We start from the raw sequence: 25284 nt of genomic DNA on the forward strand, positions 1-25284 counted from the left end.
GTTGCTTAAAGCTTGCCCGCCCAGCCCTCTCTTCCTCTCTCCCTCCCTCCCACCCTCCTTCTCTCCCTCTCTTATCTTCTCTCTCTCTCTCTCTCTCTCCAAAGGACCATTTTAGTCCATACTTCTTTCTCTCTCTAGCTACTCTCTAACAAAACATATCATCTAAAACAAAATTTCAGTTTTTTTCATACACAAATTCCAGCCAACCAACAACCAGAGAATTTTTATTTATTTATTTTTAGAAGGAAAAAAACAGATTTGTCCTGTAAAAATACTGTCACTAAGTGACTGAAGAGAGCTGAGAGCTGAGTTGAGCTGCTGCTGAGTGAGAGACCCACCAAAACCCAATTATACTAATAACTAAGCCCTCTCTCTCTATCTCTTCCGCACTCTCTCTCTTCCACACTCTCCCTACTCTTCTCACGCAAAATCCTCCACAAACCGATCATAATTCTCTTTCCCATGCGATCATGGAAGGAGGTGATGATCATCAACTCCACCACCACCACCACCACTATCAACAACACCAACAACAACATCACCACCGTCCGAACTTCCCCTTCCAGTTGCTAGAGAAAAAAGAATTAGATCACCAAGAAGCCGCCTCCTGCTCCAACTCCACCTCCCCCTACCCTACTCTAGCCATCACCACCGTCGACCCCACCCCCACTAACAACACCGTCTCTACTGCCACAGCCACAACCACCTCAGCTCTCCAAGCTTCTTCCCCCGAGCCCTCCAAAAAGCCACCCCCCAAGCGGACCTCCACCAAGGACCGCCACACGAAAGTCGACGGCCGAGGCCGCCGCATTCGAATGCCGGCTCTATGCGCCGCCAGAGTCTTCCAGCTCACGCGCGAGCTAGGTCACAAGTCCGACGGAGAAACCATTGAGTGGCTTCTCCAGCAGGCCGAGCCCGCCGTGATTGCCGCCACCGGTACCGGCACAATCCCCGCCAACTTCACGTCACTTAACATCTCACTCCGCAGCTCCGGCTCCAGCATGTCGGTCCCCTCGCAGCTAAGATCCTCTTATTACAGCCCGAATTTCTCTCTCCAACAGAACCAGCGGCGGAGCCTCTTTCAGGGCATTGGCCTCTCATCTTCTGACAGCTCTTCGACTCTCCTAAACTTCCAAACAAACACCATGCACGCTTCCATGTTGCAAGCCAAGCAGGAGCTCCGGGATACTGTGTCTTTAGATCTCTCGGAGGCGGCGTCGGCAGGGGAGGGGAGCTTGGGAGGGAGGAAGCGTCGGCCGCCGGAGCAGGACTTGAATCAAATGGGAGGTGGCGGCGGTGGTGGTGGAGGAGGGTACTTATTGCAGTCGAGCACTGGTGCGGTCCCGGCCAGCCACCCACACAGTCAGATTCCGGCTAATTTTTGGATGCTGGCTAACTCTAACAACCAAGTTATGAGCGGAGACCCTATTTGGACTTTTCCAGCTTCGGTCAACAACAGTGGAATGTATAGAGGAACGATGCCCGGTGGCTTACATTTTATGAATTTCCCCGCCCCAGTCACCGTGTTGCCTAATCAACAACAATTGAGTGGCTCGGGCGGCGGCGGTGGTGGTAATGATGGCGATAACATGAGCGATGGGCAGTTGAATATGCTCGCTGGACTCAATCCGTACCGGCACATGTCCGGTACAGGTGTTTCAGACTCGCAGCAGGCGAGTGGCTCACACTCACACCACGGCGGGGGTGACGATCGGCACGATAGTACTAGTCACCACTCATAAAGCGGGCGAATGGCGGTCGGATTTTATCTTCATGGTCATCGTTGGTGGTCGTCATTTCTTCCCACACGTGTAGTAGTTTGCTGTGTAACAACACACGTGAGGTTTGATTGATTGCTCTTAAAATTCTGAGGTTTATTTTTATCTATTTATTCCCAATTTTTTTGTGTGATTAATATGATATGGCCGGGAGAAGAGAGGTTTTGTTAGGGTTTGAAGAAAAAAAAAAACAGGCACTTATTTTTAACATGAGTTAATTATTTTGGCTGCTCTCTTATTTCCCTAATTTTTGGCGATTAATCACAGTATACTATCATCATTGTTTGTGTGATCAATTCTCCCTTCTCTCTTCTTTTTATCTTCTGCGAAAAGTAACTCGTCGAAATTCTAGAATAAAACGGCTCATACTATGAATCAAGTGAATGAACGGTTGGACGAACAGCTTATACTGCTTCGTAATTTATGCATTTTTACTGTGTTGGTGAAAGGGACTTTTTTTGCATGGTATATGGTAAGTCTCCTACCTAACTAACAATTGGATTCCCTCTTTTTTCCTCTCACTTTCTCTCTCTAGATTCTCTCTCTAGGCCACCACCATGTTTGTGTCCATGTAAATGGGCAGCTTGTGAAAGGGATGAAACAGTTGCACTAGTAGTTTTACTGTAATAATGCAGGATTAAAAAAAAATTCACAGCCTTTTGATCATTCTGATTCTTCATCTCTCCTGCCATGAATCTCTAGGGTTTACTGCATCAATTATATAAAATTTTCAGCCAAGGTGGGGAAGGGTAATAGGACGGTAGGGTCCACACCTTATCAGTTCCAGGTGTTGGCTCAGGTGGTGGGACCCGGATGCTGGTCATTGCCCAAACCGATATGCAACGTCACTGACAAACAGGTGCATCATTCCTCATCTTTTTTTTTTTCTTCTTTTTTTTCTTTCTTTCTTCTTTTTAATGGTGCAGTTGCTGACACCATAGAGGGTATCGGTAGTGACTTTTAAAATTATTTAATAACTCTACTGTGTCGTGGCCCACCATCTCATCAATCAATCTGCACCTTTTATTTCTATGAAACAACCTTTTGATTGGGTACCGTTGAATGATTGGGTCTCCGACTCTCTGAGGAGAGATTTTATTAATCTATGATCCGCTATGTGTTATTATACAAATGTAGGAAGTGTATTTTTTTTTTTCTTCAAGTGTCTCATCATTTATATAAAGATATGTGACATTCATACTGAAAAATCTCTTCAATGGAGGGTAGGGTTTTTTTCAAGAATTTTCTAGTTAGCAAACCATGCATAAATTTATAAATTGCTATTGTTGTTCAAACACCTTTTTTTATTTCCTAATTACTTTTGTTAATTCTATCTATTAATCTTCTTGAATTCATTCGACCCGACGGTTGAAAATTGAGAAGAGTGCGTGAAGTAAAAATGAGTGTGTGGATATGACTACTCTATTTCCTTTCTTATTATAGGAGTAGATAAATTAGTTGTGCTTTAAACTTCAAGAACAAAATAACACAAGGATTGTACACTTTGCACCAATTGGATTCCACACATTTAATTGATACCCACATATATATATACCTAAAGATTATATTCTTAATCACACAAGGGACGATTGCCATTACATTTACCAGAAGGCACATGACATAATCAATCTTAGTAATGTCCTATCCTACATGACTTAATGGTGGTTTGGTTGTGGTTGGCCGGGTTTGTTTAATTTGTAAAATGAATTCATGAAAACTTTATTACGATTCAGCATATGACATGCATAAGAGTACTTGACAGTTGGATGTGCGGTTAAGAATAAAATAAACAAAAATTCAACAGTCATAAACTTCGGTGTATAGGCTAGTGCATATTAGAAAGTCCTTCCTTTTCTTTGATGGTGGTCAAAATGCGATCGAGTGAAAGAAAGAATGACTCGTTCTTGAGACAAACAGTTTAACTGGATGAAACTTGAAAGCAAGATAAAGGTTCTAGCTAGGATTTATGAAAATTGAGAACTGATAAAAGTTTTTATGGGCTCCCTGGTCTGCGTAATTTTGGAGTCTTGAGGTAATTGGGATCAATGCAACTCTTGGTAGTGCTCTAGTTAATTTCTGGCCATCGATCGCGGTTCTTATATATTCTTAGTGATCCTTTGATGAATAAAGTGGACAAAAAAAAAAACAAGTGTAAAGTGATTAGTTGTTGTTATCGTGTATTAAATATGCAGATTTATCAAATATAAAAGTGTAATCTCATTAGGTGTCCACACGTAACAGATTAGACATTTTTATAATATTCCATGTCGAATAAATATCATGTTCATAAGATTTAGCCAAATTATAATTGAGATTGTATTTGGTTTGGAACAAAAGGATATTGGAGTAGATCACCGTTGGAAGATGTAATGTACACATCAAAACTAACAAAATCACCTTTAATCAAGTGAATATATATTAAACAGAAAAAAAGGTGTTAAGTGAAAAAGTTCAATGGTGCAATACATTGTTAAGTTCGATGACTAAAAATTAAAATAAGAGTTCATGGACTAAAATTAAACTAGGGGTAAAGTTCAGAGATCGTTGCTATAATTCGGTCAAATGGTTCACATTCACATACATGGCTACCTATGCATCTACATTCACTTATTCATGACATTCAAACCCTTGCGCATAAGTTGCAAGCTAACATGTTTATGGAGAATCGAATTTCAGTCATGACTAGTTCTTATTGCACATTATTGGTTTGTTAATATTCTTTAGCAATTTCTTCGAATTTTTTGTACGAGTAAAGGAAGTTAAAGATCCTGAGAGGATCATCGTTGTAATATAATTTCAGTTAAAAAAGTACGTTTAATTTACAGCAAATACACATTTAAGAGATATCCTGATATATATTTGTTGGACGTTGTTCGTTGTCATGACTGATGATCATGACAAGTACTGTGATTTGGCATGTACTATCTTTAATGTTGTTGTGTGAGAAATCTGTGTCAAACCCATCATCGCAAAATATAACTTGGTCTGGGTCGTACACATATTGTGCACATGGTTTTGAACCCTGTCGACGACACAGCCGATGGTCCCATGCATGCAACCAGGAACCAGCAAATGAAAATCTCGATAGATCGTATGCCAGAAGTAGCATGATTAGACCATCTAAACTTATTTAGCCATGCATGAAATCTTCCTGAGCGAACCAACAAACCTGCCTCCATTTGGGAATTAAATCAAAACCTTATTAATATTCTACTAATTTGGCCCATAAAATCACTTCTAATCCCGTTTTCTGTGATTGATTATTAGGGCCCAGAAAATCTTATAACCCCACCTTCCACGAAGGGAGTTAGATTTTTTTATTCCTTTTTTTTTTTTTTCTGATGGAAATAGATGGAGTGGCATGCCACATGTGCCTGCCTAGCTAACTACTGGCTTTTAGCTTAAGGATTGTTTGTTGGGCAGCAAGAAAATGGGATCAAATGACCCACCACCACATCCACATCCACCCTTAAATGTCATGCTTTTTTGCGATAATACGACCTAGAACTCTCCACTTCTGTAGAGCAACATCTTGGGTGTAATTGTTTTACAATTTCTCTCGTTATGTGATCATTATTTGACAAGTCATGTGATAATGAAGATATATTGGATGACTAGTTCATGACTAGTTTAGATACATTAACGATTTAATGTTATTACGGAAATATTTAAAAAAACACAAACACATAATTTGATCGACCTCTCCATCTAAATTATTCTTCTATAAGTATCTTTGGTTAATTCATCTAACTATTATATAGGTAGTGCAGCCTAGCACACAGTTGAATTTAGACCCAATTTTTGGGGAGAAATGATTTTAACTCCTCTTTTTCCCTCATACACTCCTCTCATATATGTTAGTTGATAATTGTTTTTTATTTTTTTCAATCCAAAGGTTAACCACCTTTGAATTATCGACTATGGATTTAGGGGTCCGACAATAAGGGGAATCTAGCATACAACAAGATACTCACACTATCTCTCACATTACGTGCCCTCATATGGTGTGAGAGAAAAAGAGAGAGATATCATCGACACGAACAAGATCTCCTCCAAGATTGGGCATAACAAATTGGTGACAATGGTAGTTGTCAAAAGTTGTTTCATGTATACTCAATCACAATGAGTTTTTTTGTATTAGAAATGAGTTTTCTGCACAAACTATTTTCCTATTCTACACTTTTATTTATTTTTATCATTTGATTCTCTTATTATAATTTAATCCAAATATTTAAAAATAAATAAAATAAAATAAAATAAAGACGTGGAGAAAGAGATGGCCATGGTAGTTGTTTGGGTTTATATTTGACACTGGGCTTTGTAATAATGAAGGCCCGAAGATGCGAAAACAAATAAAAGACTAGGTTTGGGCAAGTCAATGGACCCAAGATGAATTGGAAGCTATTTCAGCGAAGGCATAGGCCACATGTCAATGATTGAAGTGCCCAAGATGAATTGGAAGCTATTTCAGCAAAGGCATAGGCCATATGTCTATGATTGAAGTGATGGGCAACAGAAAACACCTCACCACCAGCCAAAAAGCACTTTTCAAGGGCATGGATGAGTAAATAAGTGATGATGACTCACTGCCATCAGAAAAGACATCGGCTAAAAGCAAAGCTTAGATAGTCAGGCCAAATTGTCTATAAAAGTAGAGAGGGACACCAGAGACAATGACACTCAACCAATCAATCAAAAGACATCTCACTTTGCTCTCAAGCAAGCAAGAAACCACAAAGCTAAACTTTGTCTATATCTTGTCCTTTTTAGTTATAGTTCCCTTATGGAAATCCATCTTTTGTCTAGATTAGAAGCTCTGCTACCTTCCCCTAATGTTGTAGTATCGATTCCCTCTTATAGAACCCTTTTACTTTTCATCCTCCAGATTATAGAAACCCCCTATAAACATAAAGAAAAGTGGCTGTAAGAAGTTGAACCTTGCTTAACAAACTTAAATCTTGCCCGACTCTCTTTTGTTTGTACTTACATATAGTATATCTATTATTTAGTGCATTTTCCTTCATGTTTTTAAATCATTTTAGCTGTTTTACACTTAGAAGTTCCATCCGCAATCAAATCTGGATAAGTCAATGAACCTGTTTTCATTAAAACGAACTTTGACCGAGAAAATGGTTGGAAGGGCCTTGAACTCCCTTCATTTTGGACATACAAATGTTATGGATTAAAAGTCCTTGTTTACAAGGCAAGAAAATAACCTTATACAGACTTAACCAATCTGTGACAATCCTTTGATAAAACAAGAAGTCTAAATAACTTATGGCGCAAGTAACCAACCTATTTCACCTCCATTCAATAATTTGTTATAAAAAGATAACAGTGGTACGCTTAGGTCCTTGTTAGTTTTGATTGAGAGCCTCAAGGCCTAAACCAAATGCCGGACAAAGGCACCTTTCAAACTAACAATCAACTTGTATTGTAGCACAAGAAGCAGCAAGATCTTGCCCGACATGCAAGAAAAAGCCAGAGCCCCGAGAAGCTGTGCGAGGGACTAGATCCTGAAATCCAGCCCGAACAATAGTTAATCATTTTTCGTCCCTTTTGTATTATGGTGTAATATTCTTATAGACTAAAGAGTAAACCGTCCCCATGAACTAACAACCCTTTCGAAATTGTCTCCCAAAACTTATATTTCAGAAAATCAAGGATTTAAACTTGAAGAAAGAAATAGTTCGTGAAGAAACTGCCAATTTGTTCTTGTTTTGGCCTTTTCATGCCAGTCACATTCTCCTTTTCTTCTTCGGCTCAAAATCCACGCACTCACCTAGTCACACGAAACGTGAGAAAACTTATGGCACGAAGCAGAAGTTAACAAAGACAAAACCAAGGTCCTATTGGTTTCCACACATAAACAGTTGAATGTAAGGTATTGATCACAGGGCTTCCTTCTCAACAACAATTTGAAACGCATTGATACAAAGATATTGCGACGAAACTATTTTCCCTATCGCCAGTCTGGCCAAATGAACCAAATACACTTCCATCATCTTACAAAATGGAAATGGCAGACAAGCAATCTCCAAAACCCCACAATTCTAATGGCATGCTAGTGAATACGCAATACGACCATCATCAACTTCCAAATTGTAAGCTATAATAATTACATACAAAATTCAACTCACAGTCACAGAGATCATAATAGTTGCAAAACATTCCCTTGATTTGCTCCATACTGTTATTCAAGTAACAGATGATAGATACAGTAGCTACTGAATTAGAAGGAGAAACAGAAAAAAATGCAGAAAAGAAACAAGGCAACAACTGCATATACAACATAAACACAATCTGTAATAAAACACTAAACAGATGAAATGTAGCGTTTCTTATTGAATGTAAGATGTGGAGATTATTTAGCCACTAAGCTGACAACGTAAAACTGAGTGACTAAATTTGATATCCAACTTGTCATTCACAATTTTACGGAAATTAAATCTAAAACCACCAATTTATAATTGTGAAAAAAAATACCATTAAATTGTAAAATTGAGTGAATAAATTTTCATTTTTCGCTCTTAATGATTATTTTTCTTTGCGTGAAATGTAACACTTTAAATCAGCAGTTAGGGAGGTTGTTGGTTTGGAATGTGACTCTTAACACATTGATCGTATCACTTGATTGCTGAATGCAGGGAATTTGATGGCTCAATATTAGAGTTATTCGATGGAACACATAATAAAAAGAGATGAACTATGCTGCAAACAAACATGGGTCATCAGCTATCTCTACTCTATATAATTTTGATTTATAAGACAACTTACATAAAACGAGACTTCGTTAATTAAACTTGTGGGAACATTTGTGCATGTAATTACTATTTTACTTTAAAAATGTGACTTACTTAGGCCTTCAACAGCAGTTTGAATGCGTGTGATACTTATATAAAAATTACGTAATTTAAGTTTGATATCTATATATACCACTACTGTTATACTAGTATGAGTTCAATATATTAGTATCATACTTAAATTTTCCGATCCATTATAAGAATGCGAATCTTACATGTGTACAATATATTAATATTACATTCATTTTTTCTGACATACTGTAGACAGTCTTACACACCCCTGGTGACGATTTTGTTCCGGACTAATAACATGACACCAAATGTTAACTTGAGGAAAACGACACTTTATCCGGCCGTTTCGTGTAAGTAATTCTCTTCTAATATTTACCGCCACTAACTCTCTCTTGTACTTCTTGTTAAAAAACCGTTAACCAGCTTTTCCCTAGGAAGTTACCAGTCTCGCAGCCACTGGTCAGCTATGGCGACGGCTACACGGCGGTGATGGGCAGGGTGGCGCTGACGACGTGGCGGAATGAATCGCTTCAAGACCGTAGCTTTCATCTGGCTCCTCTATGCCTTGTTTTTCTACTCTCTCTTCCGAATGGCCCTCAGGAACTCCGACTCCTCACGCAATTACTCCTCCGCCTCCGGTAAATTCCAATTCCTTTTCCCTTCACTCTCCCACTATCTTCTGTTTGGTTCCCGAGAAAATTACTTAAATCACAATTTCCCGCTGCAGATTCAGTAATTTCGAACAAAGAGCGGAGGTCCGTATTATACGATCGGATGGGTCGGGATTTGGAAGACCATGGACCAGTTTTTCTCAACCGCGGCGGCCGAACCTCTCAGTCTCTGTCACTTTCTGATATTTTTACGATAAGGGATGGATCTGTAACACCTGTACTTAAGGTAATCCTAATTCGTTGATTAAAGAGTTAAACTATGGAGATTTGGCTAATTGGATATTTTATCATGTGTGTGTTCTATGTAGGCAGCAAATCCTCCTGTTCGTGCTAATGTGTTGTATCTGAGCACGCAATACTCGCTTCCGATTTCGTAAGTATTTAGCTTTGTTCTTTCATTGTGTTTTTGAATTCGAATGGTCAATGATGGTATGGGAAAGAAACAATTTTTAGGGCTGATATTAGCAATGTAGCAATTGTTTTGGTTATTAATTATATGTGTGATTCGGGATGGAGCGTAGGATTGACATCGTGCGCATTAGAGTTTAGAAATTTTGTTCGGGGAGGCGTTTTGCTGAAAGATTACAAGATTAGGTACAATTTTCATAGCTTTAGCTTAATGCTCTTTCGTTAATGTCGTGTATCGGTGCTTGGCTTGTTGCAGGAAGGCGCTCAAACCTATACTCGATCCTTACTTCGATAAGGGTAAGCTACTGTCTGCCAATTTATAATGTCTTTGACAGATTATATGATCATAGCTTACGAATAACGGAGTAATTTATCTATTTTTCAACTCGCACGTTTACTATTTGTTGGTATGCTTATGTGCCTATCTTGGCTAGCAATCTGGTTTCAGAACTCGAGCTTGTATCATTTTAGTATGTTTCATGCCTCGCATCATATTTCACCTGTTCCTGCTACGCAAGGCGAGGTAGACTGCACTTCTGGAGCCATTCATGTGTTTCCTAACATCTTGTAATTTGCACTTAAACATGAGTTTAGTTTTTTAACCCTGTTTTTTATTTTTCCCTCAGATTGAAACCGAAGCAGCTGCAGTCAGGACTACTTCACAGGGTCTCTGCCCTTTAAAAATTGTCTTAGACAGAGTGGTCTTGACCTCAACAGGTGTGCTTCTTGGGTGCTGGCAGGTTATTTTCCTTAACCTATATACTCACCTTTTTCTTTCTTCCTGTTCGTAATGTATGTCACATAAGAGTATTTGATCCCTGTAAATACAGATTTTTAGAAAGGTCGCAATTTCATAACCATCAAGGGAACCATATAACCGAGAAACTATTTTCCGGAATCAATCTTTTGTATTTACCTTCTTTTTTTTCCGTTGTAGGTAATCTCTGGATCAGATCCTATAACCATTCGAGCAAATTTGAGGACCGCGCTTCCACGTGCACCAGAAAAGCAACTTGTAACAACCATATATATCTGTCTTTATTCATTTTAGACAAGTACAGTAGCCCAATACTATGCAAACTAAGAGTTGTTGAGTTTACCAATAGACTTACTCTTAATGAGTTGAGATCATGGAAGAACCGAGGTTTTAACGGTTAATATATGTTTGAAAGTGAACGATTGTAACTCTTGCTTGAGGCGACTCTCTCCTGCTACGAAACTTCTTCCTTTCTGATTTATCTTATTGGCTGTCTGCGGGGCACATGTGTTCCGGCAAAAGTTATTTCATTCTTCTTCAAGTTCTAGAATTTAAAATAGAGCTTTCCTGCACATGAAAGGATATTTGCAGCAATGAATACCTTCTTATTACTAAATATCTGCTATGAAAGGATAAGCAGTCTGAAGGTGCATTAATCCAATTTCGTTAAACTATAAGAAATACATGATAAATCCTGATGCGGAACTCATTGTGGCATCGCAGCTCCCCTCATTATTGCGTTATGAAATGTTATTGGTAGACTGACAGCAAAATTCTCCCTGTCTCTTATGCTTCTAGCACTTGCTAATCTGCAGCCGTTGTCTCCTGCAGTACGATGCTGTCATTCTTCATACTTCATTTGCAAGGCTTCTCGGTCACGCAAAAGCATCATCCAAGGTAGTACATCTAATGACTCTTAGTTGCCTATCTCGTTGCTTGGCATCGTATGCACCTGTTTTAATATTGCGGTTCCAATTTATTTGGCGATCTGCTGAAAATTTTATTCCCAAATGTGCTTCTAATCTTTGCAGAAAATCGGAGTTTTCTAATTGCTTTTCAATTTTCGTAGTTTGTGAAATTTGACAACTCTTTATAAGATCAATCCAGAACAATTCATCGACTAGAGTTGAAGAAACATGTCTCATATCATTCTAAGATCGACTGCCACTGCATCTATGTACATGTAGGTTCTGTTATTTACGTAGTTTTTGTCGTGTTCAGGTGCTATCTAATACTTCAGATCAAATCCACTTCTTCCAAGAGCTTGTTCATCGTCTAAACAACGAACTCCAAGGATTTGAGGTGAGTTGTTATGCCGTGTATATCACTCTACGTACGTAATTTATGGCTCGTGTGTTTCCATAATATCCGAGTCTTTCAAGATCCTCTAAAATCAATTGAATTCAGGCAGTGGTATCTGAGCTCTGGTATGTGGAGGAATTCGACGTGTTGGCTCTAGCATTGAACGGAAGAATGAAGGCGCGCAGGTTCCAACTTGGCTGCTCAAGAAGTTGACATCACGATTCGCCAGTTCCACTAGTAGAAACCCAAAATTCAAGTAAATAACGCATTGTTTTACAAGTTAGTTGTTTTACATCGAAGCAGGTTCTCTGTGCTGGCGTGTAAATTCGCATCTTGTTCTTCTAAACTGAAAATCTAAAGCAAATAATTGATGGTGTGGACTTGATGAACGTTTCTCGAACTTGAAAGTACCTTATGATAAGGGAACGCTTAACGACATATATGATGCGAGGCAGGTAACGTACTAAGCAGAACATTAGCAAACATAAACAGAAGCATCACGATTCACGGCATAAGCGCACCAACAGATGGTACGGTGGATTAGTGGTTTGAGCGCATAGCGACCAGCTTGACTGTCGGAGAGTCGCCATTACTGCCCAAAAGAGAATCAATATTTTTTTTTTAGTACGACGATATATGTTACACTACAAGAGATGGGAGTTTGGCTAAATTCACACGATGGACATCTTAATTTGGTATCGATCGCCATTCACAAGATTCAAACCTAAGACCTCTCACTTACAAATGTATACCAAAAGACCGTAGTACTGAATGACAAAGAGAACCAATAAATAAATATGAAGGAAGTGTAGAACAAGAAATTCAAAATTGAGGTGTCAAATTCACTGCATCCATCCACTGCATCAAGTTGGGGTGACAACATGATCACTGTCATTCATTGTCCTGTAGATGGACGTTCTCATGGATGGCACACGCCTAATCCTTCCTCTTTCTTTTTTTTTTTTTTTTTTTTTTTTGTAAAAAGGAAAACTGGTGGCAAGTCACGATTATCTATCATTTTCGGAAACCGGAAAGATTCACAGAACCTAAAACAAATTAAAAAATTGCAGTCACTTTCAGTAACGCTTGGAAAATACGTATGCTTCCTTGTGGATGCCACAACCCTCTCTTGCCAAACAAGTCCTTGTTGTCATTTTCTTTTAAATTATAGACCGTGCACATATTCTTTGCTAAAGTCAAACGTCAAATTGATCAGTCTGTGTGCGCGGACGAATGACGATTGCACAAAAATGATCTTTGATCAGAAACTACACACGTGCAAGTAGATGATTGCTTGTAGCATAAATGAATTACAAAAATTAACTCAAATCCACTGGCGGAGAAATTTTCTACATGTGAGAAGACTGAGATGCAAAGTCTATCTCGAGCTTCTTACACAATGTTATATGCTTAACTTTTTTTTGATAGTTTTGAGGGAAAGGAGACTATTCTATCTCAGAGTCAGAACATATCATAAGCTTATTTGAGCACTAACAAATAAGGTCTTAACCTCTTTTTTAATTTCTATGGATCGGTTACCAAGAGGGATTGCCGGCAACATAACTCAAACATAAACCTTGTTTAGCAAAGAGAATGATCTTTACTCATTCAACCAATCCTTATTGGCTATATGTTTGAACTTTATCACATGGCAGCTCGTTGTTTACAATCCTCATTGACTATCATGTGTTGTCTTAAAAACTTACACGTAATCAAACACTAACCAAGACAAATCACGATAAGTGGTTCAGTGGAAAGGTACAGATTATAAATTGTGAATCTGTTTAATCGTAATCATGAGTAGGATGTAATTCCTAATTAGCATGAAAGAGAGAAGACTAATCAAGACATGATAAAATTAAAATTCTAAAAAATGTTAGACGTTGAAAGCTAGTCGAGCAGTAAGTTGGAACCTAGCTGTTAGGCCGCGTTAGCCGGGATTTGTAGATAAAATGGAAAGCAAATGGCACGAGGGAAGAAAATCGTAAAATATGCAGAGACACAATCCACAGCGCATACGAAGGAAGGTCACGTGTCCGGGTTCATTACACAGCAAAAGGGCAAGCGCTCGCCACACGCCTCCGCTGCCTCGTTTTCTCCCGCCACACTCTATGTCTTCCTCCTCCCCTAAACGCCAAGCGTAACAGTTACCTCTTTCAATTCATTTCATTTAATCTCCGGATATATAAAATCTCCAATTTTCCTCACATTCCTTAAAAATTCCTCAACTTTTCTTGATCCAAGTCCCAATTTTTGTTCCCGCCATTTCCATCTGCAGTTAGCTAGGGTTTGTTATCTGTAATTCTACATTTTCTGATCAAATTATGCAGTTTTTTGTTTGTACTTTTGTTCAGTATAGTTGATTTGTTTGTGATCTAGCGTCTCTGGAAGTTTGTAATTTCTGAAAAGCATAAATCTTTTGTAGTTTTGTTGGATTTTGGGTTCTGAAATTTAATAGTTTTTAGTATCTGCTAAGCTGGATTTATGATTTTCAACTGGCAAAATGTAAATATAATTTCAATTTATTGAATTTTTAGTGGGCTATGAGGTAGAAGAAGTAGTTGGGGGAAAAAGAAAACTAGGGTTTCACTTTGAATGTTGATTGTGTACTTCGATTATGTTAAATACAACATGCTTTATATAAGGAAGTGCAAAAATTTACGCATTGTTTGGATGATTTGTAGGCTATAGAGCCTTATTCGGTTCATCAAGATGATCATGGGTTCACCGGATCCTGTGCCGGCAGCTGACGAGGGTAATGTGGCAACGGAGGCATCAGTGCGCCGGTAAGTTCTAGAGATCTTAGGTTTGGCATGATTTTATAAGCATTCTTACGTGTGCTAGCAATTTTCTACTATCTTGATTAGATCTAGTGCTTGGAGTATCAATTAGAGGTTGGAAGTTCACGTGTACTTAGGAACGGTAAAACTTGTCTTGCTTTAGAAACTTGATGCGAATTAGTGTAGCATTTAGAAAACGATTTGTAAAATGAAAATGCAGAAATGCGATTTCTGAAATGTTGTTTGAAGTTACAGGGTCTATGTATGTTGTAGCATCAATATAACCTTTGTACCTGGTGAAATCTACGTAACTCTCTGGAATGTTGGATGTGTTGCTCACTAGTTACCGATCATGAATTAGCTTTAATAGAAATAGCTGCAACTAGTGATGGATAAATTTTGGGTTAAATGTGCTCAACGTTTTGGTGTTTATGTGAAAGAAAGAATGCTATGGTTGGTAGACTCGCATTATCGAGGTTAATAGTGGTGTCTACTTATTGCCTTTCTAACTGACCAAAGGATTCAATAAGGTGTAATATTGTCAGCAAGCACTTAACTCCTGTTCATAAATCAATCTGATATACTTTGGCTATATCTCTTTCCGATGTGGTAATATTGTGTTTTTTATTTAAACAAAAATATAATGAGCACTAGTCTTTTATTGATTTTGAACTTCACAACAGTTTACGCTTTATAAAATGTTTAAGAGGGTCTTCTAACAATATATCCTCTGGCCATGATCAATTTGTGTGAGGTTCTTAGAGTTGTGGATATAGCATGACTATTTATCTGGATGAAAAAGCACTCAGATTTCTTGGTTAGATGTTTAGGAGGCTGTTTGATGTGCAGGGCTTGTCCTGGAATAAAGAAACAGGGGAAAATTCCTAAGAGAATCCGCAAGGCTGAGAGGGAGAGACGGAAGCGTGAGCAGTTTAATGAGCTTTTTCTTGAGCTGGCTGATGCCCTCGGTAACTTCTCTTTTATTTATGCGGACTTCACTATAATTTTGTTTTTGTCTGTAGTTCATCTTACATTGATAATTAGCTTCAGTGTTTGGTGTAATTTTTCTTTTTTATGATGGTGGGTCGTTCTTAATTTGAGATAACTCTTGTGCAGAACTGAATGAGCAGAACAGTGGAAAGGCCTCTATAGTAAGTGAAGCTACTCGACTGTTAAAGGACTTGTGTGGTCAGATTGAATGCTTACAGAAGGAAAATGCATCCCTGTTGTCTGAATCGAACTATGTAAGGCACCCGACATCTTTCTTCACCCCCTAAACATTTTGCTCGTTTAATGTTTATACAACATTTAGACTTTATATGTGTACTTGTTTATGTGGATATCTTAGCGAAGTTCCTACTTGTTAGAACCGAGAAACACTTCTACATCTAGTAGTGCATTCCTTTAATCCATCATATTTTCATGAAAGTTGTTTAAAAATTGAACAGATGACTCTCGAGAAGAATGAGCTGAGAGACGATAACTCTGCCTTAGAAACTCAGATTGAGAAATTGCAAAGTGAGATACAAGAGAGGGTGGCACAGTCTAAACCGGACCTGAATGCACCACCTCGCGCAGAATTGAGACCGGAAGTTCCCTCCCATTTTACCGGAAATTGCATCAGTTCGCCCACTCAAGAACCCAGCTTGCAGCAAGCACCTGCTGTCTTTGTTATACCCCTCTGCCCGGATCTCCAAGCTTATCCACTGCCGGATGCCACCCACCTGACATCTAACACCACCTCACATGTGAGCAAACCGCATGCTAGGTATCCAACCTCGGTGGATTCTTGGCCGTCCCAACTTCTCGGCGAGAATACAACCGCAGGCAAAGGATTTCGACAAAGTGGTGAAAACGACCCTAGTAATATGTAAACTTCGTAATCAAAATGGTTTATGTGCAATGCTTCACCATTATAATTGACAATGCCCCATATTTTGTAGTTAGTATATTTCAGAAATGAATGAAGAAATAGCGACGGTGTTCAGTTTACGGAATTTGGTATTCAATTTGTACGGAAATTTTATTATGTCTCGGGATATTTTATATTATGAGATTTTGAGCTTTTAGATTTTTATCATTGTATCTTTGATTGTTAGATCTTTGATCGCACGTTTAACGCTACATTTACCTAGTGCATAATATAGATCGGAGTATAATAGAATTTTTAATAAATCGGAGTTTTTTCGGACAATCTACTTTGAAAATCTATTAGACAACCTTTAACGCCCCCCATAAATCTGTACACAAGCATGCACTCTTTGATCAATCATTGTCCTTTGATTAAAGGGGACCACAGTAACTCCCATGAGCGCGACTCCACCCGATGGTTCCTCTTCAAAGCTTTAGCTTTTGCCACGTCACGTATTATTTGGTGGTGGTGTAAGTTGTTAACCACACTTGTCCGCTCCTCACTTTCCCTCCTCCAACCGATGCTTCGCACACAAACTGACAAAAAACTTAGCTTATTCCAGAAGCACTTTTTCCAGAAGCTCATAGTTTCGGTTCAGAGAGTGATAGAGTTGCTTTGAGAAATCCGGAGATGGGATCTGGCGCCGGCAGCTTCCTCAAAGTGCTTCTCAAGAACTTCGACGTTCTTGCTGGGTACACCCACACTCTCACTTTCTCACTTACTTTACCAAATTTTCCAAACCCAGCAAAAAAGTTTTGATCTTTTTCTTTTTCTTCTCTAATTTGATTTATGGGTTTTTTTTCTTCTTTTTTTTTTTTTTTTTTTGTTCTTGCAGGCCTGTGGTTAGCCTTGTTTATCCGCTGTAAGTTGGGTCCAAAGACAACTTTTTTTAGTTTTATTTTCCAGTTTTATCTATATTTTGCATTGTTTTTGTGCTTAATTTTAAGTTTTTTGTACTGGGAAGTTGAAATTTGGGTTGTTTTCGATAGATACGCATCGATTCGAGCGATAGAGACGCAGTCTCCGACCGACGATCGCCAATGGCTGACTTATTGGATTCTGTATTCCATGATTACTCTGATTGAACTCACCTTTGCCAAAGTCATTGAGTGGTAAATTATTTTCTACTTTCGAAATTTACTTCCTTTTTTACTTGTTTGCAATCCGGATTTGCATTGAATGTGCTTGCATTACGTTCGCTTAAGATATGAGATATTTCCCCGAAAATGTAGATTCGTTGTATGAGATCATTCGTTTAGTTTTCGGGGTGAAGATTTCGTCTTGCTGCATTTACATTCTTGAACTTGTATAGAAAAGTGGTTCCGATTGTGTGATGAACTTTTACTATTTTTTTACTTGTGCTTCAAGGAAGATTTATGAAGACTTATGTTTGAGTTTGCTAGGTTTGCGTTGTCTTGTCCGCCTTGTCGCGGCTGTAAACAGTTATCTTGCATTAGATTCAATTAACTCTCGAGCTGTTATGGTTCACGAATGATGTGCCGTTGCTGCATTTGATATAATTTTGTGTTTGTAATGTTATGATCTTTTCTGGCAGGATTCCAATCTGGTCGTACGCTAAGCTGATTGCGACTGGTTGGTTGGTCCTCCCGTACACAAATGGTGCTGCATACGTTTATGAACATTATATCCGGCCTTTCTTTCTCAATCCGCATAAAATTAACATTTGGTATGTTCCGAGGAAGAAGGCTGACCCAGACAACATTTTAGATGCTGCGGAGAAATACATTGCAGAGAATGGGACTGAAGCTTTCGAGAAGATCATCCAAAGGGTATGCTTATTAACCATAACATTTGAATAATTCGTTGTAATATACTTATAATGTTACATATCCCACTGAATATTTCCCAGGCATGCAATTATCAACAAATTTTTTTTCCGCAAGCCGGCTTAACGTGATCTTTCCGTTTCTGTAGGCTGATAACAACCAGAGGAGCGTGGGATCCGTCTATCATAGGGGATCTGTCTTTGATGAGGACCTTAGGTACTATCGAGAATATTAGTTGTGGTACGTTTCGTTGCATCTTGTCCTGCGGTGTTGTAGAGAAAGACAATGTTTCTGTTACCTTTTCCGTAGCTTATAGCGTATCTATATCTTTCGGTTTTGTCAAGGATACTGAATGTTCCTAGTTTATTAACATGTAGTTATCATGGTTCGACGACGTCATTTCTCCTTCTTTGTTTCTTAAATTCAGTTAGTCCATTTGCCTGGTTCTTAGGGTGCTCTAGAGTATAGGAGATTTCGTGATTTTCAACCGTTAGATCGTGGTTTTTGTGTTTTTGACTAGAGTTATTAGTATCCGGTACTCTGAAGCAGCATAGAAAACCCTGACATAAGTCGGGATTAAGCGGGATTAACCGTGAAACTCGAACATCCGGCGTGGCTTGAAACAATTTGAGCATAAGAAGCTCATCTCTTAAGCAGTTCAACACGATGCACAAACTAATAGTTGCTTATCAAACATCAAAAGTCGTCCAAAAGTACTTTCAAGAGAAGTTAGTTTATTTGACAAAAGCTAGAAGGCCTAGCACAATTCAGCACACATACGAGAGGGCATAAGTTGTTCATTTCCCGGACAGAGACCGCTAATTCATCGTCCCGTTTAGACGCTAGTTTGTAGCACAGGCAATGGCCTACAATGTTGGCCTCAAAACTCAATGACCGGTTTCTGTTTCGGATTCAGCTTCTGCTTCGGTTTCATCTTCGGCTTCACCGACGTTTAGCGTTTGGTAGAGGTACTCCTGCGCTTCAGCAAGTGGTGATTCTTTCGCATCAGCTGCGTACAATATCTTCTTTACCGCCACCGACATCTGCATGAAATTGACGATAAGTTGGTTAACCAGCTCAGTTAACAACATCCAACATTCATACACGGACGCGTAAACCTACTAAATCACTCAATTTCAAGAGAGGAAGGGGCAGAGGCAGAAAGCACAGGAGGAGGAGGACGGACGAACGGACGGACTTTTTCTAGTGAATACTAGCAAGAAATGCCAGCCTAACAGAAAAGGTAAAAGACATAACCTAGCTCCCTAAGAAAAGAAAACCCAAGTCTAGAGTGCTCATAGTCTCCGGCAAATACAAACTTCTTTAGTCAGCTTTAGAAAAGGAGATTTGACAAGGAGGCATGATAACGGGGAAAGAAATATACATCGTACGAATACCGTGCAAGGACGTGATTGTATACATTGATTACAAAACCATAAGTCATATATGAAAAACATGGCAGAAATTCATACCGGGATATCCTCCAACTCCGATGTCTGACAAAGAATTTCAATGTCCCTTAATTTTGCAAAGTAAAAGTCCCTTTCTTTTTCCAAAAGGTCCACAGATAGCTTGAGATCTGTAATCTGTAAAACAGAAGTATCGAATGAAAACTATTAGGAATCAGACAGAATTACGAAGCAAGATGAATAATTCCACAGGCAAAGCCAGATACTAGGAGAGGAATGATTTTCTTCGGACAAGGCAAGATACTGATACCTCCTTAGACAAAGCCTGAACTTCTGAAGAATTGGCACCGGCTGCAGCTGCATAAGGTCTCCCTTGCTTTGGTCCTAAAGAAATAAGCATCAAGCAATGAGAAGCACTCTTAGGTCTTAAGAATTAATCAAAAGGAGTAGAAATAAAATTTTCGGTGTTTGGGGGGGGGGGGGGGGGGGGGGGGGTGGGGAAGGGGATCTGACCTGAGGTCTTATTAAGACCAACTGTATCTCCAGAGCCAGGGTTATGTAAATTGCTTGATTGCAGAGATTTTGAGATTTTCTGAGCACCTTTGGGATGCCGATCCTTCCCACCCTTACTCCTTCGCTCCACAGGGTTATAGTTTCTACAAGGAGAAAAAAATGTGAGTAAGAAAAAGGGCATTGATGTAATACCAACAGACACAAACCCAAAGCTTTGAAAGGAGAGGAGAATGTTAGAAAAACAAGCATACTCATTCATAATGCCACCATTTACGGAATCACAGTAACGTTTCAGCCATTGCAAGAATTCCAAGTTGTCCAAAGGCCTGCCTTTGACAAGCCTATTGACTTCAAGATGCTGCACAAGTATTGAGAACAGTAAGAATACAAACATCTTGGTTGTTCTTGTTCGAAAGATTACCTCCGTCTGGTTTCCTGACTCACCTATATTAAAGTTTGCAATATCACAAACAATCCCAAGTCATGGAACCATACTGGAATAAAGAATTACAGTAGAGGTACATCTCAATCTTACTCTTTGATCATTAATACCAAAGAATCGCAACACATGTAAATGCTGGCGTTGTCCTAGCAAACTGGTAATGCAGAGTGATACTTGCTTTTTCCTAATAGCCCAAATAATGTTAAGACCAACCAACTCGTAAAGGTACCACAAATGAGTGGGAGACAATTTAGATCAAACAACACCATAGCATGGTATGGACCTACGAAACCTTATGAACAGTTCCAAGACATAAAGAATTCATTCAATTCATTCCAGCACCTATATCATAAGTTTTCATCTATACAAGATAAAAGTATTCCCATATGTGGTGAAGATCAATACAAGCCCTACAAACAGAATTTTGATTTGGATAGTTCTTTATTCTAAAAGTGAGTGCATGTATTGGAGGTTTTTGTAAATAACTTTCAAAATAAGGTTATTCCTCAAAAGCCAATTATGAAAAAAAGACAAGGAGTGGAGGAGCATCGTAATGAAAATACCTTTGCAATTTTTAATTTGTTGAATACTTCCTGTAGAACCTTATAATTCTGGATCATATCATATTCTGTTTTCGCATCAAAATTGACCTGCAATAAACCAAATAGAAGGAAATCGAAGGGGGTGCCAGTCCGGCAACAAAAATGTTAATCCCACCACAATGTGCTGATCAAATAAATAAAAGATGCAGAGGCACGCAGATACCTTGTGCATTGGAACAACACCAGGATAGGTCATATCCATCATTTGACATTGTACAGCACCAGATGCAGCCTAGCCACATTTGTTTGCACGGTTATGATTACAAGAAGTTTAGTGTTCGTTTCAAATGAAGAAAACTTAAAGGACCAAAATCGCACAATGTGACGTATATCCTAGGGAACAAACCAATGAATGCCAATCACAATTTAATTGTCACTGCAAAAGCTGCTTTAGTACCATCCTTCCATGTTACGATGAGTACAGAACTGCCATAAATTATTCAAAAGGCGAAACTCTGAGTTGAGTTCAAGACAAGGGTTAATGATGTTAAAGATTTAGACGTGAGACCGGGCTCACCCCATACACAGCTCAACCAGCAGTAGTATACTACTTCCTATCACTTAATTTGTGAAACACAACAGAAACCCACACTGCAGTGTCACCTCTGATCAAATAGGTCAACAAAATTACACAGGTTGCCAACTCCTAAGTAGCACAATTAACAAACTTTCATATTTCAAAGCAGATAAAGAATTCAACTTTCCAATCATAAACACAATTAGTTCAGTTGGGTCATACATTAACTTCCATTTACGAATTAATGCACCCAATTCTAGTGGATTAAAAAAAAAAAAAAAAAGGAACCCAGAAAGAATTTCACAAACTGAACAAATGGGTAATGCTCAGACAGACAAACCCAAGATCAAGATCGTTCTTTTCAACACCGAAATTCTCAAAAATCCCAAAAAAATCACCAAAAAAGGATAGAAAGAGAGAACCTCTTCAATGCGAGAGAGATTCAGCTGAAGGCGATTGTTGATCCACGTCAAAATCTCATTTCTCCCAACAAAGTAAGCACTGTCCATAATCCCAATGTTGGAAGCCATTTTTCTTCCCCCAGATTTTTCCCAATTCTTCCACAATTTTTACAGACCCAGAGACACAGAAAGGAGATAAGAAAATGCCAAAATAGAGTCGGAGAAGAAACAAACCTTGTTTAAGTATTTAAACCGATGAGGATTAGGGTGTAATCGGCATTTCGAGAAAAAAAAATTCAAACAAAAAATCGAAAAAAAAAAAAAGGAATGTGGAAATTGTGAGAGACTGATGGAAGATGGAAATTGAATGGTGAGAAAGAAGAGAGAAAAAGAAACGGAATTGGAAATTTGCACGACTGGCGGGCACTGAAATGAGGGAACTTATTTGATACCCTTGGCAAATCCAAGCGTGCGAAGAGGAGAGAGGGTTTTATTTTCTTTTTATATTAGTTTAGCTTTATCCCTTTTTTTTTATTAGCTTATTCCCTTTTATTTTATCTTGTTTTTTTCTAGATTTTTTTATATTTTAGTGGTTGATGAGAATTGTTTATTGTTTGATGCCTCGTGGGATTGATGGTGACTTTTTTCACGAGCATCATTAGTTGTAGAACACCATGGGTGGAAATAGGAGCTGATGTTGAATTTGCAGCAATCAAGTAAGTAGTGATCTAATTATATCGTCTTGTAATTGTCACGTTAATGTCTTATGTAAAATTTAGTCCCAAAATAGTGTGGTAGGAATGCGAAACAAATGAAAAATGTTGCATGAATTAAAAATCATCATTTTGACATTTGTTTCAGGAAGATCAAAATTTTAAACCAAATTTAGTGTTGAATAAGAAGAGTATCCAAGATAACTCTAATGATCCCAATTTAGGGAGTTCTCGGCCAGGGGGAGCTCCGAAGTATCACGGCAACCGTGGTCAGTCCCAGAATAATAAAAGATTTGTGAACAAGTCCGCAACTTGATCATTCGTCTTGACCTGTCTCATCTCAATCTCTTCTTGCAGAACCTTTTCTCCACTTCCACCAGGATGTAGATGTATATAGGAATTGTAATGGCAAGTGACAGTGCGGATGCGGCAATGTCCTTCACGCGTCTTCTGAAAAGCCGGGAGCTTTTGACAAAGTTGCACTCGCTTTCTGGAAAGCCGGGAGCTTTCGGCTTTGTCTCCCACACTTGTCGGCAAAAGTGTGCAGCTGATTTCTCGCCTTCCACGCGTCTTCTGATTCGGTGAACGCCTCTCCTTTAATAGAGGTGATCGATCACCTCTATCAATGCACACTTTGAAGACTTCCCAAACATCATCTTCGGCCCGTCGAGATTTTCCTTCATCCAACCCTTCTCTTTAAACTCTTTGAAAAATGGCTAGCTCATACAACCCATCGAACATTTGCTTAGATTTGAGTCTAAGCAGTGATCCGGTCGCGCCGCGTCAGGATAAGGTATGGTGCCCGTCTTTCTTATCTTCTCATGACCCCCTTACAGGTGAGGACTCTGTGATGACGGATGCAACAATGGCTACGATAGTAGCTCGGAACCTCCTCACTCCCAAAGATAGTCAGCTGCTTTCAGGACGGTCTGATGAGTTGGCCGTTCAAGAGTCCCTGGCTCTCAGTGTTCAGTGCGCTGGCTCTGTGTCCAACATGGGCCAACGCCTTCTTGCTCACTCCCGTCAGGTTGAATCATTGATGGCGGAGGTGGAGAGTCTTAAGCAGGAGATCAAACAGCTTAAGCACGAGAATCGAAGTTTGCACGTGCTTGCCAACAATTATTCGACAGGTATGAAGAGGAAGCTTGATGAGCTTGATGACCGTCAAAGGCTTGCGGCTTTCTTCCAGAGGCACCTCTTTCCTGGGTCATCCAGCGTTCCACTAAGGTTTAGGGCCTTGAATGATCTATCTTTGGTGTCTCCCGCTCCGATGCCTTCCGCTCCGATGCCTCTTGTTCCGATGCCTCTTGCTCCGATGTCTTCCGCTCCGATGCCTCTTGCTCCGATGCCTCCTGCTCCGATGCCTCCTGCTCTGAGAGTGTTGCCACGTAGTGGGGCCTCACGTACACAACCCTTGTGAAGGCTCCACCTTTCTCTTTCTTTGTTATATACATTTGTAATTTCTTGAAAATTAATGAACAAGCTTTGTTTTATTCAGTGCATTGGGTTGCCTCCCAAGTAGCGTTTTCTTTTACGTCTTGCAGCCGGACGAAGCCTTCTTAGGCTCAATTGGAACCCACGGCATAGAATTTATCTTTGAATGGGGGTTGGATATTATGCTCCCGCATCTTCTGTTGCAGCTTTTCTCCAATTCTCTGGAGTCTGGTAGCACTTCCTTCTCTGAGGACCACCAAGAAGATGCTTCATCAAACACCACATCTCGTGAAGTGTAACATCTTCCACTTGTTGGATCGCAACATTTCCGTCCCTTTCTCTGGTTGTCGTATCCCACAAAGATACATCTAACAGCTTTCTTGTCAAATTTGCTTCGTAAATGATCAGGAACAAATACATAACATACACAGCCAAATACTCGAAAATAGCTAACTGTAGGTTTCATGTTCCACAGATTCTCAAAGGGAGAAACAAATCCTAACCTTGGTTGAGGAAGTCTGTTGATCACAAATGCTGCAGTCCTCATTGCTTCAGCCCAAAACCTTCCCGGTACGTTCTTTGCATGTAGCATACTTCGACAGACTTCTACAAGATGCCGGTTCTTTCTCTCAGCTACACCATTTTGTTGTGGTGTGTTGGCACAAGTGTACTGATGACGTATTCGACATTCCCTTAGGTATTGAGAGAACTTACTTGAGCTATATTCTCCCCCGTTATCTGTGCGCAGGCAACGGATCTTCTTTCCCATTTCTCCTTCGGCTGACTCTCTGAACTCTTTAAACTTTGAGAATGTGTCAGATTTTTCTTTCATAAAAAAGACCCACACATACCTTGAGAAGTCATCAATGAATGTTACCATGTACCGCATACCACCAACGGACGGTTGCTTAACTGGTCCAAACACATTAGAGTGAACTAACTCTAATGGTTCTTTTGCTTTAAACTTCGATTCCTCATATGGCAATTGGTGTGCTTTACCATACTGGCATCATGCACATACTGTGTCTGTTCGCACGTCCAGT

At 39.3% G+C, this 25284-nt stretch overlaps 5 protein-coding genes across 10 annotated transcripts; 4 read left to right on the forward strand and 1 right to left on the reverse strand.

Moving 5' to 3' along the window:
- The first annotated feature begins 239 nt into the window (after positions 1-239).
- Positions 240-2058, forward strand: LOC125478844 (transcription factor TCP14-like). Its single transcript, XM_048587516.1, has one exon. It carries the CDS (start codon positions 471-473, stop codon positions 1740-1742), a length of 1272 nt encoding a protein of 423 aa, XP_048443473.1. The 5' UTR covers positions 240-470; the 3' UTR covers positions 1743-2058.
- Positions 2059-9037: 6979 nt separating this feature from the next.
- Positions 9038-12120, forward strand: LOC125478856. 3 transcript variants are annotated; one of them, XM_048587554.1, is made up of 10 exons: positions 9038-9231; positions 9321-9490; positions 9573-9637; positions 9929-9969; positions 10107-10195; positions 10299-10389; positions 10610-10687; positions 11245-11326; positions 11651-11731; positions 11837-12120. In XM_048587554.1, exons 1-9 carry the CDS (start codon positions 9114-9116, stop codon positions 11706-11708), a joined length of 792 nt encoding a protein of 263 aa, XP_048443511.1. In that variant the 5' UTR covers positions 9038-9113; the 3' UTR covers positions 11709-11731; positions 11837-12120. The 3 variants fall into 3 exon arrangements, 2 of the variants coding, with proteins under 2 accessions (XP_048443511.1, XP_048443510.1); XR_007259633.1 differs by having other exon boundaries at positions 9039-9231; positions 10299-10412; positions 11837-11905; XM_048587553.1 differs by having other exon boundaries at positions 9040-9231; positions 10299-10412; positions 11261-11326.
- A 1605-nt stretch (positions 12121-13725) lies between these two features.
- On the forward strand, positions 13726-16588 carry LOC125478891 (transcription factor bHLH47-like). Of its 4 annotated transcripts, none has more exons than XM_048587630.1 (5): positions 13726-13877; positions 14416-14517; positions 15361-15479; positions 15628-15755; positions 15960-16588. In XM_048587630.1, the coding sequence occupies exons 2-5, from the start codon at positions 14444-14446 to the stop codon at positions 16383-16385; spliced, it is 747 nt and encodes a 248-aa protein (XP_048443587.1). In that variant the 5' UTR covers positions 13726-13877; positions 14416-14443; the 3' UTR covers positions 16386-16588. The 4 variants fall into 4 exon arrangements, with proteins under 4 accessions (XP_048443587.1, XP_048443589.1, XP_048443588.1 ...); XM_048587632.1 differs by having other exon boundaries at positions 13741-13871; XM_048587631.1 differs by having other exon boundaries at positions 13767-14029.
- A 365-nt stretch (positions 16589-16953) lies between these two features.
- Positions 16954-18609, forward strand: LOC125478892 (HVA22-like protein a). Its single transcript, XM_048587633.1, has 5 exons — positions 16954-17115; positions 17259-17285; positions 17413-17535; positions 17979-18213; positions 18359-18609. Exons 1-5 carry the CDS (start codon positions 17054-17056, stop codon positions 18443-18445), a joined length of 534 nt encoding a protein of 177 aa, XP_048443590.1. The 5' UTR covers positions 16954-17053; the 3' UTR covers positions 18446-18609.
- Positions 18610-18877: 268 nt separating this feature from the next.
- LOC125478890 (microtubule-associated protein RP/EB family member 1A-like) lies at positions 18878-22562 on the reverse strand. Its single transcript, XM_048587628.1, has 8 exons — positions 22116-22562; positions 21340-21408; positions 21138-21224; positions 20384-20490; positions 20133-20275; positions 19930-20003; positions 19683-19796; positions 18878-19253 (listed from the first exon to the last, which is right to left on the reverse strand). Exons 1-8 carry the CDS (start codon positions 22221-22223, stop codon positions 19098-19100), a joined length of 858 nt encoding a protein of 285 aa, XP_048443585.1. The 5' UTR covers positions 22224-22562; the 3' UTR covers positions 18878-19097.
- Between the last annotated feature and the right edge of the window lie 2722 nt (positions 22563-25284).

The sequence above is a fragment of a genome, unplaced genomic scaffold, assembly GCF_019419815.1.
Source record: "Pyrus x bretschneideri cultivar Hongxiangsu unplaced genomic scaffold, Pyrus_bretschneideri_v1 Contig27, whole genome shotgun sequence".
Lineage (NCBI taxonomy): Eukaryota > Viridiplantae > Streptophyta > Magnoliopsida > Rosales > Rosaceae > Pyrus > Pyrus x bretschneideri.

What these genes read in the sequence shown, in the direction of transcription:
- LOC125478844 (XM_048587516.1), top strand. Translation starts at nt 471, where the DNA reads ATGGAAGGAGGTGATGATCATCAACTCCACCACCACCACCACCACTAT.
- LOC125478856 (XM_048587553.1), top strand. Translation starts at nt 9,114, where the DNA reads ATGAATCGCTTCAAGACCGTAGCTTTCATCTGGCTCCTCTATGCCTTG. An exon ending in CGATCCTTACTTCGATAAGG is followed by an intron (nt 9,970 to 10,106) that starts GTAAGCTACTGT and finishes TATCTTGGCTAG; the next exon opens with CAATCTGGTTTCAGAACTCG. An exon ending in ACGCAAAAGCATCATCCAAG is followed by an intron (nt 11,327 to 11,650) that starts GTAGTACATCTA and finishes TGTCGTGTTCAG; the next exon opens with GTGCTATCTAATACTTCAGA.
- LOC125478891 (XM_048587630.1), top strand. Translation starts at nt 14,444, where the DNA reads ATGATCATGGGTTCACCGGATCCTGTGCCGGCAGCTGACGAGGGTAAT. An exon ending in TGAGCTGGCTGATGCCCTCG is followed by an intron (nt 15,480 to 15,627) that starts GTAACTTCTCTT and finishes ACTCTTGTGCAG; the next exon opens with AACTGAATGAGCAGAACAGT. An exon ending in TGTTGTCTGAATCGAACTAT is followed by an intron (nt 15,756 to 15,959) that starts GTAAGGCACCCG and finishes AAAATTGAACAG; the next exon opens with ATGACTCTCGAGAAGAATGA.
- LOC125478892 (XM_048587633.1), top strand. Translation starts at nt 17,054, where the DNA reads ATGGGATCTGGCGCCGGCAGCTTCCTCAAAGTGCTTCTCAAGAACTTC. An exon ending in AACTTCGACGTTCTTGCTGG is followed by an intron (nt 17,116 to 17,258) that starts GTACACCCACAC and finishes TTGTTCTTGCAG; the next exon opens with GCCTGTGGTTAGCCTTGTTT. An exon ending in GTTAGCCTTGTTTATCCGCT is followed by an intron (nt 17,286 to 17,412) that starts GTAAGTTGGGTC and finishes TGTTTTCGATAG; the next exon opens with ATACGCATCGATTCGAGCGA.
- LOC125478890 (XM_048587628.1), bottom strand. Translation starts at nt 22,223, where the DNA reads ATGGCTTCCAACATTGGGATTATGGACAGTGCTTACTTTGTTGGGAGA. An exon ending in TTCAGGCTTTGTCTAAGGAG is followed by an intron (nt 19,797 to 19,929) that starts GTATCAGTATCT and finishes TCTGTTTTACAG; the next exon opens with ATTACAGATCTCAAGCTATC. An exon ending in CGGAGTTGGAGGATATCCCG is followed by an intron (nt 19,254 to 19,682) that starts GTATGAATTTCT and finishes AATTTCATGCAG; the next exon opens with ATGTCGGTGGCGGTAAAGAA.